At 38.9% G+C, this 19,089-nt stretch overlaps 2 protein-coding genes across 2 annotated transcripts in view; one reads left to right on the forward strand and one right to left on the reverse strand.

Annotated features, from left to right (window-relative positions):
- LOC132971128 (phosphatidylinositol 4,5-bisphosphate 3-kinase catalytic subunit alpha isoform-like) overlaps positions 1-5,663 on the forward strand; it is a 30,578-nt gene extending 24,915 nt beyond the window's left edge. Inside the window, exons 25-26 of the mRNA XM_061034543.1 lie at positions 293-455; positions 613-5,663. Of these exons, the coding sequence (XP_060890526.1) occupies positions 293-455; positions 613-720 (271 nt within the window). The 3' untranslated portion in view covers positions 721-5,663. The remainder of the gene's footprint in view (positions 1-292; positions 456-612) is intronic.
- A 1,221-nt stretch (positions 5,664-6,884) lies between these two features.
- On the reverse strand, positions 6,885-15,337 carry kng1 (kininogen 1). The gene is made up of 8 exons (XM_061034544.1): positions 15,178-15,337; positions 13,729-13,875; positions 12,754-12,870; positions 12,461-12,536; positions 9,488-9,657; positions 9,283-9,393; positions 9,063-9,161; positions 6,885-7,615 (listed from the first exon to the last, which is right to left on the reverse strand). Exons 1-8 carry the CDS (start codon positions 15,241-15,243, stop codon positions 7,310-7,312), a joined length of 1,092 nt encoding a protein of 363 aa, XP_060890527.1. The 5' UTR covers positions 15,244-15,337; the 3' UTR covers positions 6,885-7,309.
- Positions 15,338-19,089: the final 3,752 nt, after the last annotated feature.

Consider the following 19,089-nt stretch of genomic DNA (forward strand, 5'->3'; position numbering starts at 1 on the left):
ATAAATATAATAAATTGGTAAGCATCCTTCTTGTGTGTGAAGCCGGTCTTTGGCACATTTTACCCAATTTGAATCATTCAATCTGTAATTTTCAGCGTGAGATAATTTCCTTGATACCTTCATTTTCTTGACAAATTTGTCTCATTGCATACATCTTAGACTTGAAAACTGAGTGTGAGAAGGAAATTTCCTGGGCGACTCGTGAAATGTCTTCTTCAGGTGTCAGATGACACGCACAGTGTTTGGTTTTTCATTCTCACGTTTGCCTTTTTCCCCCCCCTCGCCCCTCCAGGTTCCAGGAGATGTGTTACAAAGCTTACCTGGCGATCAGGCAGCACGCTAACCTCTTCATCAACCTGTTCTCCATGATGCTGGGCTCTGGCATGCCTGAGCTGCAGTCATTCGATGACATCGCTTACATAAGGAAGACGTTGGCTCTGGAGAAAAGCGAGCAGGTAATAATGTTTTTTTTTTTCCGCTTTGCTCATATTTCCTTTTTTCTCTCTGATTCTATTCTGGGGGTCTTCAGATACCGTCAGGGTCCAGACTAAGCCTCTCCTACATTATCTAATTCTGAATCTATTTTATCTTTTTTTGTCTGCTTGAGTGCAGGAGGCGTTGGACTACTTTATGAAACAGATGAACGATGCTCACCATGGAGGATGGACCACCAAGATGGACTGGATATTTCACACAATAAGACAGCATGCACTAAACTGATCTACTACACACAATCCCCCCCCCCCCCAAAAAAAAAACACACCACTAACCACCATGGAGGATTCGCTTCTACCCAACAGCTGTTCGTCTTACACCATGACACACTGGTCTTTCAAGGAATTTCAGTTCTCTGTTGAAGCAGAAAAACCAGCTTTCACTCCTTTTTGTTCTTTTTCTTTACACCAGCACGATTTGTGTTTTTTAAAAAAAAACGAGGTTTCTGTTTTTCTGTCTCGTCTTGAACATAATGTCTTGCAATCGTCATCGCACCCTTTTTTTTGAAGATGTGACCTACCTGTGCCGATGACTGGCTATGCTTCCTCTTCTTGCCAACAGGAACAAACTGTGTGGGAGAGTTTGCCTGTTGTCCTGCTACTCTTGCAAAAAGGAAATTGAGATGACAGTGTGAAGATCTGCCGATTTAAAAAAAATGTAGCCACAAAGTGTGTCCGTCTTGCTGCTCTTCTGCTGTATTAGTGCTGCACTGTGTGGCTCCACCCAAAAGGAAGAGGTGCTGGGAAACTTTTATTTTATTTTAATGACATCATCTTACATCTGACATGACGGCGGAGAAGTCAGAGGTCACAAGGAACCGTCAAAACCATCAACATATAATCCAGGAGTTCCTCCACCTTATGGATTGCTGGAGTGTAGAAGCATCTATGTCGACCTCCACAGTCTTCCACCGTCTCTCTGGTGAAGATACCGTCCTGACCGGATCCAGTGTCCAGCTCTCCCATCTTTTTTGAGGAAATGTAAAAGCTCAACATCTTTGCAGAAGAGTGTCTGTGTTCGCTTGGCACAGCGCTGCACTCTCCAACAGCCTCGAGGAAAAAAGCACTCCACCACTTGGGAACATTTTTTTGTTGGTGGTGCAGCAGCAGCGTAGGACTTCAGGGTGATGATGCTAACTCTCCATCATCAACAACAACAACAACAACAACAACAAAAAGACAGCACATGAAGATAACAGAATAATATACTGACTTTATTATGACTTTGTACATTTATTTATATATCTACTTTCCTTTGGTTTCTACACAGGTAAGACTCAACCCTCCAGATACACACACTATTGTGGAAGTGGAAGTTTACTTTCTTTTGACCAGTTGCACCCCTATTTTGTCAGTCTGCTGATGCCTTTTTAGCCTGACGTCACAGCTTGGTTTAACTTTTCATTTGACTCTATTCAAAGTGGTTTTGTTGGGCCTAGTTTGCAGTCCTACGTGGAATTGGGAAAAACAATTTTGTTTGGGGGATGCAAAATGACAAAAGTGCCATTCTTAAATGTGATGAATATTGGGACCTATTTGAAGCCTCTTGGCTGTCTGTTTCGACTGTGAGCACAGACCCAGGAGAATGTCACGTCTTCCTGTTGATAAAATGCCTTTGGCCTCACAGCACAAAACTCCACAACACTGTCACCCCCCCCCCCCCCCCCCCCACAAACTCTACCCAAACAAACAGCACTATATCATTTCTAAATTTAGATTTAAGCCATATCATTTCCAGTTTGATTTCCAAACATGTCAAGACTGATGATCTTGAGCAGTCCATCATTTGAACATATAAGTTCAATATATATCATATATTCATCACTGAGCCCATAACCCTGTCACTGGTGTCATGCTTCCTGTTGCCTGGTCCTGTTGAAGCTATGTCATACACCAACAGAAGCATCAAAGTACATTTAGCTCCTTCAACATTTTAAATGGAAATGTGTGGAATGGCAGTCGTTAATCAAACAGTGCATGTTGGCAAGATTTGAAGACACTGATTTTTAACAAATTGTTCATCCATCCATCCATATCCAGACGTACATACACATATGCATACCACGTTAAGGGTCGCAGGGGGCGGGGTTCACGTTGGACTGGTCCAAATCGTTAAAGTATTCTAAAATCCAGATGTGTTGTTAGGACAGGATGTCAGCGTGTGGATGTGAAGTGGATAGATGAGACCTCAGCTAAATGTTTTTTGAAACTCGCTCCTCTGTAGTTTGAACCCGGTCCTTCAGGGTGCCGTGGTCCCCCCCTCAAAAAGGCTTCTGTGCTCACAGCAGTTTTTTCAGGGTCAAAAAGTTGAAATCAATCATTTTCGGCTTACTGATGTTAAAGACATGGAAACCTTTGCCATAAGATGTGTCGACACAAAAAAGTTTTCATGACATTTGATTGATTTATAGCATTGAGCAGCTTTTGAAACGTTAACCTCCGTTTTGTTGTTTTGCACTTGAATGCACTGATAGCTCTTTCCGGTCTCTTACAGTGTTAGTGAACGTGGCATCCTGGAAACAGATAAATGATCTGCTACTGTGAGCCACAAGCAGACTGCCTATAGTGCAGTTTCATGTGATGGGGGAGTTAGCTGATAGAATCATAAACCACTGGGTTAATCTATGTAAAATGTTATAAAGACAAAGAGGATTTTGATACAGAAATACTTAAACATGCATTTTGTTTAAAGCAGATCATAGCTTGTTGAACCTTAGACGGATTGTAAGGGAATGTTTTTTTTTATGTGTGTTAATCCAGGAAATATCACAACTTGAATTCAGTGCAGAAAATCTTGTATTCTGTGGTTTGCTGAGGACAGAAGGAAGCATTTAGCAAAACAAGGTGCCTCAGAGCAGCCTCATGAGCCCCCCCTCCCAACATACCCAGGTAACTTTTAAAAAGTAACCCCTGCAGTATGAAACTCAATCTGCTAGCGCAACAGAAAGTCTGCACTTTGCAAAATCAGATATTGATTGTATGGAAAAGCCAAAGTTGGGGGGGTCTGTTCTGACGCGGTGTTGGATGTCCTATTATTGCAGCATTTATGGCTTGAATGTATTTCATTGCAAAACTTGTGCACTCACGTTTTTTTGAATCGTCCATGTTTTCTCTCTGAAGTCAGACGCAGTGCCATGAAATGAAACTGTAGGTTTTCAGTCCTGTTCACTTATCTCTTTATGTGCCAAATCAGGCGTCACTGAGGCCCCGTGAAAGCTAATGCTGGAGTCACAACTTTCTAGTTAAGAGACTATGAAAAGAAAAACCGATGAAAGAAATGTTGGTTTTTAATGCACTTAAAAATCTGAGTTCTCAGAGGAGGACGCCGTAGGAAGAGAGTTAGATTAGCGTGCATGTTTCTCAAGCAGCACTTAGCAGTATGTATGATGAACACGTTGAAGCAGTATGTATGTCCAGTTACGGTCAATCATCTTTTCCTATGGTGGGATTGATGATGTGTGACAAGCCTGTAGTGTTGTAAACCTTCATATCTTTATCCATGTAACCTGATTGTGTGTGTGTGTGTGTGTGTGTGTCATTCACTGTCTCTGTACGGGTTGCAGAGCTTCGTTGGCGGGCCCCAATGAGCACCATGTATGTTAATGAACATGTGTGTGTGTGTGTGTGTGTGTGTGAGATGACACTGAAGCGCTGAAATGGTGGTGTCACTAAATGTTTTGTATGCCTTTTTTTTTTTTGGGAAATGTTTTCATTACACAAGTTGTCAACATTTTACTTGAAGAGTCATGAATCAGAACCACAGCTACACTGTGCGGGTTCAAAGGGCGAGCTCGGGGTTTGCAGGGTCAAATTAGTTCCGATTGTGAGTGCAGGTATTATATTTAAGCACCGAAGGTTGACGTATACGAGCCATTAAGATTTCAGCATGAAGATACTTCTAATGAACTAATGAAGGGACGAAGTTCAACCTCAGCTAAAAGGTGCACTTAGAGCTTTGACAGGAACTTACAGGATAAAAAGAAAATCAAGGATTCTTGAACTTCATCCTGAAAATGAAATACAACCTCCATCTCCTGTTAGCGATAGTTCTCACATTGTTCAGGTTTTTTTTTTTTTTTTTTTTTAAAAGGTCACCTGCTCCCCACGTCTGGTGCAGTGTCAGTGCAGGGTCTCTGTAATAATGGTTGCACTTAGTTTTACCCTCTTTTTGTGACAGTCCAAAATCCTAACAATGAAAACACACACCCATGTTTTTTTTTAAATCTGATTATTAAAATGCTCGGTGTTGACTTAACGAGTCAACAACCTGCAGGAGATTTAGATTCACGTGTTGATATAAAAATAATTGTTCCTGCCTTTTTCTGAAGTTAGGTGAAGGTGAAATTGTCATTTAAGCCCCTGATGTGTGCAGTTAAACAATATAATCTGTGAAGTTTAACAAAAAGATGCATGTGTTCATTCTAAGATGCTTTTTTTTAATTACTGTTTGTTCACCTGATGGAAAGGTGTGAAAAATGAATTGTGTCCACCACCTGTATAAATCTAGACCCGGATAGTTCAACAATTTAGCTACATCTTTTTTTTCTTCTTCTCCTATAAAGCACTTAAACAAAATGTGTTGTTATGAAGCCTTAGAATGTGTTTTTACACACGATGAATGTTGAGGGTTACAAACTCTCCACCTTGCGGAAAAATAATCTGCATCGCATCAAAGAGCAAATCACTGACATCACTGATAATTTGTGGTTATTCTTCAAGGTCCCTGAAATGTCTAGTTAAAAAAAAAAGAAGACTGTGCTTTCATGCCCTCTTTTTTAATGCAGTGCTCCCGTGTGTCTAATATGTTTCCATAAAATGCCATGCTGTCAGAACTTTAACCTACACTATGAATGAATGTACAACGGGCCAACGTAATGTTTTCCACAGCCTCCCTGCATGACACCGGGTCAAGATGAACATCTGTCCTTTAGCTCCATGTTTCTTTATTGAGTCTGCCAAGCAGCCATACAGATGTTTCTATAAATGAATGCCTTAAGTTTGCCCCCCCTGTAGGAACAGTTTCATACAATAACCTGTGTTTTTTTTAAATGTATTTATTCATGTTACTTGTGTTTTAGTTTCCTGGTCACAGAGTAAAGGTTTGTATCCTGACTGACTGGTCATCTGAGTGTTCTGTGAAGATGTACAAATAAATTTGTTAAACATTCACCAGGCTGTGTTTGCTTTTAGACGCTCTTTCTGTTGGACTATAAAGCAGCACATTATCTTTCTACATTCAAGTGATGATTGTGTGTAACTAATCTAGGCTAGACATGTCAGGTTGTTTACTCGGATTTTAACTAATTCATCCTATCACAGTGAGCAGCCCATTGTTTTTTTTTCATACTTATCAATAAATGGGTCCGTTGTCACAAGAAACTAAAGATAAATTAATCTGTTTTTGGTTACAATTGGGAAAACCAGATTTTTTTATCTCAAGATTACTACATGAATAAGTCGGCATCTTAAAATCTTTATATGTGATGTTTCACACTTAAATATAATATAAATCAAGTATATCCTCTGAAAATAACTCTGTGAGTCATGACTGTCTACAATGGGTGTAACACCCGAGTCCCACTGTCTGTGATGTTTTCAGAGTTTTCAGAGTCCTATCTTCACTTTGTTTACATCGCCCGGACGGCCGGCTGACTCCTCCCCTCGTGTATAAAAGTTGTTTAATTGAGGGACTAGAGAAAAGAAGAATAACATACTGTACTCACTGCTTAACTGTGTTTCTAGATCACGCTCATTTCAGGTAAATTTACATGCAGTGTGAAGATACGAGCATAATAAAGATCGCTAGCATTAGCATGCTAACACAACAATGCAGCGCGAGTTGTTTTGGTTTCATGCTGGTGCTCAAGGGCGACATCTGCTGGATCAAAAAATCGCTTATAAAATCCTTTAAGGAAAGAACATGAAAGGACTCGTAATCACAGGAAAGTAGATGAAGTCGACTGTATGGCTGCGTAGGACTTCTGTACATCCTTGATATAAATTGACTATCTTAGTTCAAAATGTGAATTTCTAAATAGGATTCTTTTTCATTTATTTACCCAGAATAAGACAAAAACTGTCAGGCATGTCAACTAGACTTCACTGGAAACAGCTTTCTACCCGGTTTCATGCTGAAGTTTCTTTTCTCAGTCTACCTTTTGAGGTGATTCTGATTCTTTATCAATTTAAAATTAACTTCTTCAGCATGAACAAAACTATAAATATTGTTATATGGTTGAAAGAAGTCACTTTGTTAGGGGAAGTCATGGGAAATCAAATAAAGGGGGGAAAGATACAGTGTGTTCTTTTTTTATGATTTAAAAACAGCTTTTGTTATTCTGTGTGAAAGAAGACGATGATGATGATACAGAAAGGAACAAAACAACAAGAAACAGAACAAAGTTTTATTTTGTTTTCTTGAATATTCTTCCTGATGAGGATGACAGACTTTCAATGTACTCTTCTCCATTTCTCACATCTCGTTTAATCCACAAAGTGGGCAGTTAAATGTGCATTACTTAGATTTTTCACTTCATATGATAACAGTGCAGAGCTTTATCATCACGTCAGTCTTTTTTCTTTTTCTCTGAGTGTGCTACAATGTCCAAAATATGTTGCTTTTGTATTTACTTTTCTCCTTTGCTTGCTATTTTATCAACGTGACTGTTGCAGTTTCAAATCTGTGCAACAGCTTGGAGGATGCAACTCAGTCTAATGCAGAATGGTCTACGAAATAAAATAAAAAAGAATCAGCTGTGAGAGCATGACAAGTGAGATTATTATGAATATAAATGAGGTTCCCTGGAGGAAAAACTTCATGCAATCAGGTCGGTATCTTTCAATCCCTCCTCGACTTCAGGAGCCTTTGTAGGACCTGCGGACATTGCAGGTTCGATGGGATTGAACGGTTTCCAGGGCTCGGATGGGCAGTGGAAGAGGTTTGCGCTCGTAAAACTGGGGGAGGCGGTGGGTTTTGAGGTCTTGGTGTCCTCCTCAGACGACTCTTGTGCGGTTTTGAATGTAGACGGCGCGGTTGGATTAATTGGAGGTGGGATAGTCGAGGAGGGTTTGACAACTCTTCTGAGTGGAGACCAACCAGGAGGACGACGCCTGGTGAACTCCTGGAGAGAAAACACAACAGTATGAACGGGGGAACCGGACCTCACTTTACATTCACCAACTGTGCAGTTATTAGCTGTACCTTTTAAAATGTCAAATACAATAACGGAGGGAAATCTCATCCGAACATATAACTAACTTTTCACTCGTTTTGCATGCCTGTCTCAGTTCTAAAATCTAAATCTAATAATGAACTTTGTTTGCTGTTCCTTGTGACCTGTTTTTCTGCTTTTGTAACATCCAGTGAAACATGTTTGTGTCAGTTATTATAACATGCATCTTCTTTATCAAATAATGAATCATTAATCAGATAGGTAAATACTTGAAAATACTGTAAATTCTGAAGGAAATCTAGCAATTTAGGGATGGGCTAGTTCAACAGTTGACTAACAATATAGTTATCAACTTGTCTAGGTCGACTGAAAACCCAGACATGAATAAAGAGAGACAGGACTGAAATCAGAAGAAAACTCTCAATATGTTCGATTCTGTTTGGAATTCAAACTTTCCACTGTAATGTGCACTTTCAAAACATCACAACCCATAGCAAGCAAATTCAACACGTTCACCAGGAAAAATGCTCGCTGCTCGCTTACAGAACAGCGACAAAAACGTCTCCTCCTTCCTTTAACTCTCTCATCCAGGTCTACTCTCCCTCCCGCCCACTACGCTCTGCCAATGAAAGGCGTCTGATCCAACCTTCACAACAGGGTCCTAAGACGCTGACTAGACTCTTCTCCTCTGTCGCCCCCCGGTGGTGGAATGAACTTCCAAACTCCATGTGATCTGCAGAGTCCCTCTGCACCTTTAAGAAAAAGCTAAAGACCCAGCTCTTTCATGAATACCTACTAACTTAATGATGATGGTCTCCATATTATTGATGATGATGATGGTAATGACGATGGTTTTTGTTTGATAACGACGACTTATAAGATGGTTTCTATACTGATTAGAGCTCTCAAGAACTGCCCTCAATGTTGTTCTTTGCCTCTGGTCACTTCCTGTCAGCACCTGTGTGTCCAATCAGACTCAAAGCTGATCGTTTGCTCTTACTGACATTGTTCCTTTTTTTCTAGATCCTTGCTTGTGTTGTACTTACTCTCTGATATACGTCGCTTTGGATAAAAGCGTCTGCTGAGTGAATTGTAGAATTGTAGAAAAATGGAGAAGCTGACACTGTGTTAGGGGCTCTGGGTTTAGAGTAGCAGGCCCCAGCTGATTGGCCACCATGGACGTTTAGTATTAAAAATATCTGGGTAAAGTTCAAAAGAGTAAAACTGGAGTTCTTGATCCTTCCCACTGGATGGTAATACTTTAAAGGCAGACAGGGATTTGAAATCGTTGCATTTGACCAGGTTTGACATCGTTAACAGACAAGAATGCGTTGAGGCTTGATATGAGGTTTCAGTGTAAATCTTGCAGACTGTGTTTGTGAAAAGTTGGTCTCACCACTGGAGGCATTGCTCCTGCGTCACACTCTATGTTGGCCACTGGGGGCTCGAGTCTCCACGGTGCTACATCCACTGTAGAGTTACAGTAAGCAAACTCCTGCACACACACACACACACACACACACACACACACACACACACACACACACACACGTCAGGTAAAATAAGCCTGGAAAAGATCTCTTCATGGCAGAAGCAATGTTTGTTTCTATGTTTACCAGGTTCTCGTCATCATGGACACACAGTTCATTTAGGTCTTTGTGGTCTGCCTTGGCGCACGTCGTCTTCTTCATATCAAACGTCAGCTTGAACCTGAAACCTGCAACAACCTGGAGAAATACAAAGAGGAAGGTGGGTAGAAAAGAACCAACCTAAAAAACTCCCTCGACTGCCCCCTCTCATCATAGGACCCAGAGTCTCTACCTGTCTGGTGGCGGGGCCGACAGTGTGCAGGGAGAACAGGTGAGTAGAGTCGGAGATGGAGTTATACTTGGCGATGGAGACTGAAATAGGAGTTTTAAGGTCCTCTGAGTTCTCATCGATGTCCTCAGGGCAGCCCAGACAAGACGCTTTCTCTGGAATGATTAAATTATCTGGAGGGGAGAGAAAGCGAAAGTGACTTACAGATGTTTAGAAAAATAAGTCACTGTGTACCTTTTGGGGATTTTCAAATTGAATCTGCTAATATCACAGGTAATAGAGGCTCCTCATTTCAGCTGTTAGATGACACAGTTTACCTTATTAATGCATATGATATTGACACTTTTTTCCCCCCGCTGACCTCTTTTGTGACCTCTTTAATATTCAGTGCAACTCAAAAATCACAAGGTTTATTCATTTATATAACATAGTTCTTCACACAAGACGTCAAAAGCATCATGACAAAGGTTTGGAGAAACATTCAAACAGAAAATATAAAATCACTAAAACAAACCATTAACATTCACAGAGACAATTAGATATGAAAATAGAAATAAATAATAATAATAATACGATCCAAAAGAAATACAGAAATATGACAGTAAGCAAAAAATTAGACATAAAAATACAAAATATATACAGCAATTTGGAGAGAGCAGATTCTATATCCTTACAGTTTACACCAACGATGGAAAACTCTTTTTCTCAAGAGACCGCACTAAAGCTGGTCATTTAAAAAAGGAAAAGATTTTCCACTCTGAGCCTTAAAATGTTTTATAACAATGTGAAAGGTGGATTGATAAAACATTGAAAACATCTGATAGGCACACAGTGAGTTGGTTAGACAAACAGATTAAAGTCTAGACTGCCTTTTATGGCCTGATAAGTTAATATTGTGCTTTCGCTGTCTGCAGATAGTGTTTATATATTACAAAATCAGCCCCCGCCCCCCTCCCCCCTTTGTGTCCCCTGCACCCACCTGGGTACATTTTCCTCAATGACTCACTGTTTTCTTAATGAGAAATATGCTCTCCCCCTGAGTCATGTTTCACTGAAATCAATAGAGCACAGATTCCAGCTGCAAAAAACTCTCCATAAATAATATCATTATTCCTGGAAAAAAAATAAAAAACTGTAAATATAACTGGGTTAAGTTTCCTCATTAGATGGGATTAGAGTTTAAAACTGCCCCCTCTGGCAGCATCACATGACAGGAGACGTAATGAGTATTAATGAGCAAATTGGTTCTGCTGTTAATGTCTCCAACAAGGTCGAAAGATTATTTCAACAATGTTTCTTATTGAAAAGAATTTTGCTAAATCAATTATAGAGTCGCATATTATCTCACACGGCAGGGAGAAACTCACAGCTTCATCTACAAGCCTATCCAGACTTTCTGTAACAGTTTTATTTTTTAAGGCTTTATATGTGATTTTTCAAACTTAAATATAATAGAAATCAAATATATCCTCTGAAAATAACTCAGAATATAACATTTTCCGAGTCCTATCTTCACTTTGTTTACATCGCCTGGACGGCCGGCTGACTCCTCCCCTCGTGTATAAAAGTTGTTTAATTGAGGGACTAGAGAAAAGAAGAATAACATACTGTACTCACTGCTTAACTGTGTTTCTAGATCACGCTCATTTCAGGTAAATTTACATGCAGTGTGAAGATACGAGCATAATAAAGATCGCTAGCATTAGCATGCTAACACAACAATGCAGCGCCAGTTGTTTTGGTTTCATGCTGGTGCTCAAGGGCGACATCTGCTGGATGCATATAAAGCCTTTAAGTTAGATTTATTTTTGTTAATATAATGTTTGCTTTCCTGCTGAACTCCAGATAAGAATATAATTATATCCCACTCTCATATATTTTATGGCAAATATAAAGTTACTGTCATGCTATGCCACTTAGCTTAGCATAAAAACGAGGAAACAGCTATTCTGACTTTGTCAAACAGCAACAAATGATCTCTTAATGACTTGGTACATCTAGTTTATTCTATTGCACGTCTTAATGTAAAATTATAAAACATGACTCATGTTGTAGTTTTACTTTATGATTGACTGGTTGCGGAAATCTGCCAGGAAGTCAGTGCAGCAGGGAAAGATGTAGCTTCCATCAAACAGGATAAAATGTGTTGTTTTTCTGATTTTTATTAATAATAAACCTCTGGATAGATCCTAGCTGTCCTGTCTTGCATAAGTACATTTTGAACTATTTACGTCTTGTTTTATGCTGCCCCCTCGTGGTTGTTAACAAGCATTGTTAACCTCAGACCAATTAAGTGGCGTTGAGTCCAAACAGCCTTGGAAACTATTTGGACACCTTTATTCCGTAAGTGTCTATGTTTTTGAGCTCCTTTATATTAGAAGAAGAATGACATTTTTTAAAGGTCGTTTGTCTAATAACATTTGTACCATTTCTTTGGATTTTTATTTATTTTTATTTTATTTCATGTTGTATGTATTCTTGTATGTTTCAAAAGTTATATGTAAAAATGCGCCAGGATGAACAAAACTTGTGATGAAATATGACAACTTGTAATTTAGTAAAACAGCCTGCAATAAAGTAATAAAAAAAACAACAAAAAAAAAACATTTGAATTGAATAAATTGATAGCTAGCGGAGCTGTAAACTAGCAGTTTGACGAAGTATTTGAGTGTTTAAATGCAAATTGTCATCTTAGACTCTGCCTTATTTTCTTTATTTGTTATTGTCTAATTAAAAGTGCAATTTGTGCTCTGCAGTTTTACAAAAGTGTCCAGTTCTTCAACAAATAAATGGACAATAAATGATCTGTATCAGGTGCAGTCTTTATGCCAAGATAAGCTAAGCACACTGTCTACTCTGGAGCCGACTTTAAATCTTTGTTACAGGCAGGAAAGTGGAATCAATCTTCTCATCTTCATCTCTGCAAGAATGCATTTTTAATAAAAAAAAACAGATGACAGTGAATCATTCACTCACCCAACATGCAGTCCACCTGTCTGGTGTCTGCTTCAGTCTCTGTCATGTAGACGGTGGCATTGCATGAAATTGGCTCCTGGAGGGATTACAAAGTCGATATAGTTATCCTTATGAACTGCGTTATTGCATTTACTATCAATTTTCAACAATACAGATGCTTTCAGTGTTTCAACAAACAGGAAGTCTGCATCTTTTTCTGCTGAATTATTTACATGACCACTTTTTTTGTTTTTTTGTTTTTTTGTAGACATGACAGGAGGACAGCTGTGGTGCTTATTCTCATCATTTATAACCTTGCGTCCATAAGGCAGGTAGTCGCAGTCTGTCCAGGGTTTGTTGCTTCCAGCTAGGCAGTCGCTCCTCCTGCTGGTGAACTCCAGCGAGTACACTGAGTCTGAGCCATTCTCTGACTGAAAGAGACAAACAAACAAACATGCGATCAGCGTTTGTACCAGAGGTCAAAGGGTCCAAACATGTTTTCTTAGAATTTCTTTAAAAAACATCCCAAATCCCACTTCGGTTCTGTGAAAACATTTCAGTTTTAACTTTTAATGGAAAACACAATGAATTCATATTAAACTCAAATCATTTGGTTTTGAATTCAGTCAACAAGTTTGAAGTACATACATGTGTGCAGATGGAAATGTTTCCCTTTTTACATGCTACATTTAAACACTGTATTTATCCAATAGGTGTAAGTTATTAAGATGTTTACCTTACTGTGTCCAAGACGCATACTGTCCATTATTCTTTAATTGGAGGGCAACATCTGGCTTGACTTAAACATTGCTTTCCTAACTTTGTAAAACACAATGTGAAAACTCTGCAGATGTTGCAAAATGCTGAATAAACAATAATTTAAATGCCATTAAATAGTAGTGACGATAACTTCTCTTTGATGGTTTTATTGGCCTTTCTACGTTTCCATAAGCTGCTCATTGATCAATCTATTTCCTTCTTATTCTCTATTTTTGTTGTGGTTTCACATTTTGCTGTTTTTAGACAAACATTTCCACATTGTGTGACTGACTAGTCTTTCTTTGCATTCGGCAGATTAGCCTAGAGGTTCGTTTCTGACGCTGACTGGACTGGAGTGGATGCGAGGGGAGTGAGGGAAATTTGTTAAGTATAACTTCTTTGCCATTAAAAAGATTCTGATTATTTGCAATATCAACAAAATAACCAGAAAGTTAACGTTAATGCTCCCGCCACCCGAGCGGGTATAGCTTCCTCCTTCATCCTCTACATCCTTTTTGTGCTCGCTATACCTTCCTGGCTGAAAGTATCTGAAAGAGGGCCAGGTTGTGTCCGCTGTTTAGTGCCTCGTTGAACTTGTGCACGGCACTGTGGACGGCTTTCTCTACAGACGGGTCGTCACAAAAGATCAGGACGCCAGGCTGGACCTGCACTGCATCCTGAAAAAGAAAAAAAATGTGATAAAAATAGTTGAAAAGAAAATCATTTTTGCTGCACCAATTGTGGTCCAACTCCTCCCCACTCCTTTCTGTATTTTGTTAAATACTGATGGTTACATCTTCAGGTCTTTAATTCTTTTCTTACAATCCAAACAGGTATAATATAAAGTGTTGACACTTCATATTATTCTGTGTTAAGACATATAACTTGACAAACAACTGCATGGCTTCATTGTGTGACAAGACAATGCACAAACCTGATGAAGCCATGTGGGCGTAACGAGTTTGTTTGAGTATATCTTAAGATTTTTAAAAAAAGGAGTTATTCAGCCCTCATGTGCCGTGAATCTTCCAAACTGCTTTCAAGTTTATGTTTCCTGTCATCACCTGCACCAAGATATAAGGACTGACAGTTCTGTGCACAGAGCATCTGCTTTTGCATGATTTACATTTATCTGTAGGATGATGATTATATGATGATACGTAAAGCAAGTTGGCTGAACCATGTTACAGGCTTTGTGATTATATAATTTTCACAAGAAGCATTTCCTTAAAGTCAGACTTAGTCTTCATAAGTATACAGTAAATACCATTATAATTATTCTACAGTACATTTGAGTAAGAATAAGCTTTTATAGAGCACATTTCATATAGAAAGCAACAGAATGTGCCTCACAGGAGCAAATACATGTAAAAAAAACTATTACATATTAAAAAAAAGAGCATTAAAAACAAACAAACAAGCAGAGAGGTGTATGCATGAGCGACTCAAGTGCACAGTGGTTCAGTTGCACACAAAATGTTTAACCATCAACAACACACCGATTGATCAAGATAATAAAATAACGCAGTAAAAATAAATGTTTTAAGTCTTCTTTTAAAAGAGTCTGCTTCCACCTATTCGGAGCTTAGACTCTTGAAGCTGCTTCAACGGCTTTGAGTGAAAATGATTTCTTTGCTCAGCTAAATTTATCTGAAAGCTTCAGTTACTTTTTACTTTTGAGATCATTTTTTATTTATTCGTCACATTTGATCATTTTACAAAATAAAAGGCACTTTTAAAAAATCTGTTGGCAGTCAAATTCTGCGTCCTGCTCCAATATAATTAGCCAGTTCTGTTATATAAATGATTAATAACCGTACAGTGGTTATAAGTTATTAAACTACAAATACCATTAAATACATTTTGATGATAATTTTTTTTTTTTTTTTTAATTTAAGCAAAGTTGTATTTATTAATTATCTTTCATAGTTTGGTATTTCCACTTTTACTCAGAAAAGGAAAATAAAACCAGTCATTACCTGCCCAGACACCGGGCTGTAGAGGCACAGCAGGCCCAGGACACAGAGCCCCAACGCACTCCTCATCGTCTGATCCTGATGGACTTTTTGGCTTTGCTCTTCTCCGAGGTAAAGAAATGCAACACTTTTAGCGACAGTTCATCAATTTAATAAAAAGGGCATTTCAGGTCACAAGAACCTCTTAACCGCAGCAGTGTTTCCCAGATTTCAATTTCTTATTTGTGGTATGAAAACAAGCCAGGTTAGACTTAAGAAGCTGTCAGAACAAACTTTTTAAAAAATGAAATAAAGAGTAAGTTAACTCACAGTTACTGCAGGAGGACAGGCTTTCTGTCGATCCTGCTGGGCTTGAAGAATAAAAACTGGACTCCTCTCTCCACGGTAGGTGAAGTTCTCCCTAAAATTGTAGGCTGAAAATCCTGTGAAAGTTGATGACTCACTAATGGACACACATACAGGATAGGAAGGGGGCAGAGGACACACACACACACACACACACACACACACACACACACACACACACACACACACACACATTCAAGCTCAGTCGGTAAAAGAAAAGTAAATGTTTGCTTCTTTGTTTGCCCTCCTACCTGTCCGGTCAATACAGAGCGAGAGCATGTGAGGAGATGAACTAACCTCCTTTATAAATTACTTTGAAGGAGCAAACACTTGAGTCTCACACACACACACACAACATTACTGTCAAATTGAATCACATTTAAAAGTGCTCATTGGCAGTGACTGTGAGGTGGCGTTAATGTCCTAATCTTACATGTTTAAGGGTCAGTTGTTGTGTGCGTGTGTGTGCTCAGTGAGTGTTTTGTGTGTTTTAACTGGTACTTTGTCCCTGGCGACCTTTAAGCTGACACCACTCTGATTTCCTCACTGCTGCTCTGTGAAGTGGTGTGTGTGTGTGTGTGTGTGGGGGGATGTGTCCAACTGTTTCTACTGTAGATGTTTCAGACTGATTTTGTGTCTGTGTGATCACAAGATTACCCAAAGTTCACCAAGTACAACCAGGTCAAGATACGTGTCAGCTTATGATGACAACATGCCCAAATCGTCTATGTTTCCTCTGCTGATCTTTGAGTTTGTTACACTTATAAATCAAGTATCTCCTCTGAAAATAACTCTGTGAGTCATGACTGTCTACAATGGGTGTAACACCCGAGTCCCACTGTCTGTGATGTTTTCAGAGTTTTCAGAGTCCTATCTTCACTTTGTTTACATCGCCCGGACGGCCAGCTGACTCCTCCCCTCACGTATAAAAGTTGTTTAATTGAGGGACTAGAGAAAAGAAGAATAACATACTGTACTCACTGCTTAACTGTGTTTCTAGATCACGCTCATTTCAGGTAAATTTACATGCAGTGTGAAGATACGAGCATAATAAAGATCGCTAGCATTAGCATGCTAACACAACAATGCAGCGCGAGTTGTTTTGGTTTCATGCTGGTGCTCAAGGGCGACATCTGCTGGATCAATAAATCACATATAAAGCCTTTAAGCTTCATAAACCAGTGGTTCCTCTCGATTGAAGAGTCTTCAGACTTATTAAAAGATTAATCGTAAAATTAATGGCAATAATATGGTGAGTGTCGGCAGCTGCAGAGCAAAGATTTTGAAATTGAGGACGCACCACCGTGTTTTAAATCGGAGGTGTGGAAGAGTTTTGGCTTCGTCGAGACAGAAAATGAAAGAGGTGAGACGATAACAGACGAGACAAAAAACTGTGTGAAAATATCACAAGAAGACAGAGAACTACACAAATAGCACGACCAACATGATGCAGCATTTAATCCACACCACAATGAGAAGCTCAGATCACCTCCCCTCGCTGAGAGGAAAACTGACACACTGACGAGCGGGTTTGAAGCGGGCGTCTTCCACTACGCTAAAGCCCTTAGATGCTGTTTACCATTCTGCTCTTAGATTCATTGATAGCTACTTGACTCACCGCGGCATTCTTCATAATAAAGTTGGTCGGCCCTCCCTCACTGAGAGACGCAATAACCACTGGAATCTTTTTATCTATAAAGCCCTTACTGGAAAGCTTCCATCATATATCACCTCCTTGTTACATCTGAACCCTGCTCCATGTTTAACCCGCTCGAGAGAGAGAGAGAGAGGCTGGTTCTCCAGGTTCCTCATGACAGGACTGACCTGGGGAAAACTGATTTTAGTGTGAGTGTTGCAAACTCCTGGAACATTTTACAACAGGACCTGAACTTGAGCACTTTTATCCCTCATGGACACTTTAAGAAATATTATTTTTAACCTCCCAATACCTGTAACTGTTTTATTTGATTTTAATTACTGACTTATCACCGTAGTAATTTCAAGCTTTTAAATTATTTTAGTGTTTATATTTTATTCTTCTTATTGCTCTTTTATTGATTTTATTTTCTGTAGTAGCTTTATCTTATTTCTCGTTGTTTATCATTTATGTATGTTTTCTCGGCATCGTTGTAAATCAGGGTCGCCCTCAATGATCTCTCCGAGAACTTAAATAAAGGTCGATGATGATGATGATGATGATGATGATGATGATGATGATGATGAAGCCCCTAAAGGAATCTTTTTTCAGTCCTAATTTGTCTACAGTCTCATTTTGTAAAATGAATCGTGAGAGAATCGTATCGTGAGTTGAGTGAATCGTTACATCCCTACTTATCAGGACGGCCTGTAAAAAGATAAATACTACAATCCAACCTGAAGGTAACAAGTGCATTAAGTAGTTGTTAAACTCTTTTTTATTTTCCTTTTACTAAATTATTAAACCTTCAAAGGTCTCTTTGAAATAAAGTTAAAACAAGATCAATGCTTATCAATGGATTCTACATATAAATACAGAATCTGACAGCAGGTGACACGACGTCTGAACTGTTTCTTCGCTGGATGCAGTTCCTCCTGAAGTCTACATGTTTGCCTCTTGCTGCTCACAGTAAAGACAAAACTCCAGAAAGTTCAGTTATGATGGAACATTTTGTTGTCTTTGGACTGAGCTAAGCTACAGTAGCTGCTTCCTCCTGTGATAACCTGTGATAACATGCTGCATGCTGTAACCCTTTAGAAATGCCGCCTGTAGCTTCTCGTCTTCCACCTGTTATGCTTAATTTCCGCTGGCTAAGTTTAATATTTTCTGTAACAACAGATACAACAAAAGACGCTGAAGTGTTAGCCATCTTCTTATGTAGCTCTGAGTATGGAAGCAAAGCAGTGTATTTCCAAAATGTCTGACTATTCAATAAAAAAATGGTAGACATAATGTGAATATGCATCCTGTAACCACATGCCATGCTATGGACTGTATAAACAAACAATACACATACAGCATAGACAACAACAAATGTCCGTCAGTAAAAGGTCTGGACGTTTATTCTCACCTGAATCCTGTGAGGTCATAGGTTTTGTTCAGGTTGTTTCTGAAATTACTGCTTGAATGAAATGTTTTTTCACATTATTATTTTTTATTTCTTGCTTTTATGCATTGCCTGTAAAGCACTTTGGTCAGATGAAGCTGTTTTTAAATGTGCTATACAAATAAACTTGATTTGATTTGATTTGATTTAAAAAAAGCAAAAAAGCAACCTCTCTTAAAAAAAATGAAAACATGTATGCTGTGGATTTGACCCATTAAAGACAAAAGAGACTGAGACCATTTAAAGGTGACATAAAGGAGGAGGATTATACTTTATTGATCCACAGAGGGGAAATTCGGGCATTGCAGCAGCAAGACAGAGAGAGAAGTAATACAAAATTCACAGGATAGATAAGATAAATACAGATAGAAACAACAATAGGATGTAGATACAAAATAATATAAATAGTTAAAGAATACAGGACAATTATGAATTATGTGTAGTGGATGGCAAGTTAAAGTAACCAGTGATGATATAAAGTGAAAAA

The sequence above is a fragment of the Labrus mixtus genome, chromosome 3 (assembly GCF_963584025.1).
Source record: "Labrus mixtus chromosome 3, fLabMix1.1, whole genome shotgun sequence".
NCBI classification, from domain to species: Eukaryota; Metazoa; Chordata; class Actinopteri; order Labriformes; family Labridae; genus Labrus; species Labrus mixtus.

Coding starts and splice junctions, on each gene's coding strand:
- kng1 (XM_061034544.1), bottom strand. CDS start 15,243: ATGAGGAGTGCGTTGGGGCTCTGTGTCCTGGGCCTGCTGTGCCTCTAC. Junction 9,394..9,487: donor TCGGCCCCGCCACCAGACAG/GTAGAGACTCTG, acceptor GTATTTCTCCAG/GTTGTTGCAGGTTTCAGGTT. Junction 7,616..9,062: donor CAGGAGCAATGCCTCCAGTG/GTGAGACCAACT, acceptor TTTTCTCTCCAG/GAGTTCACCAGGCGTCGTCC.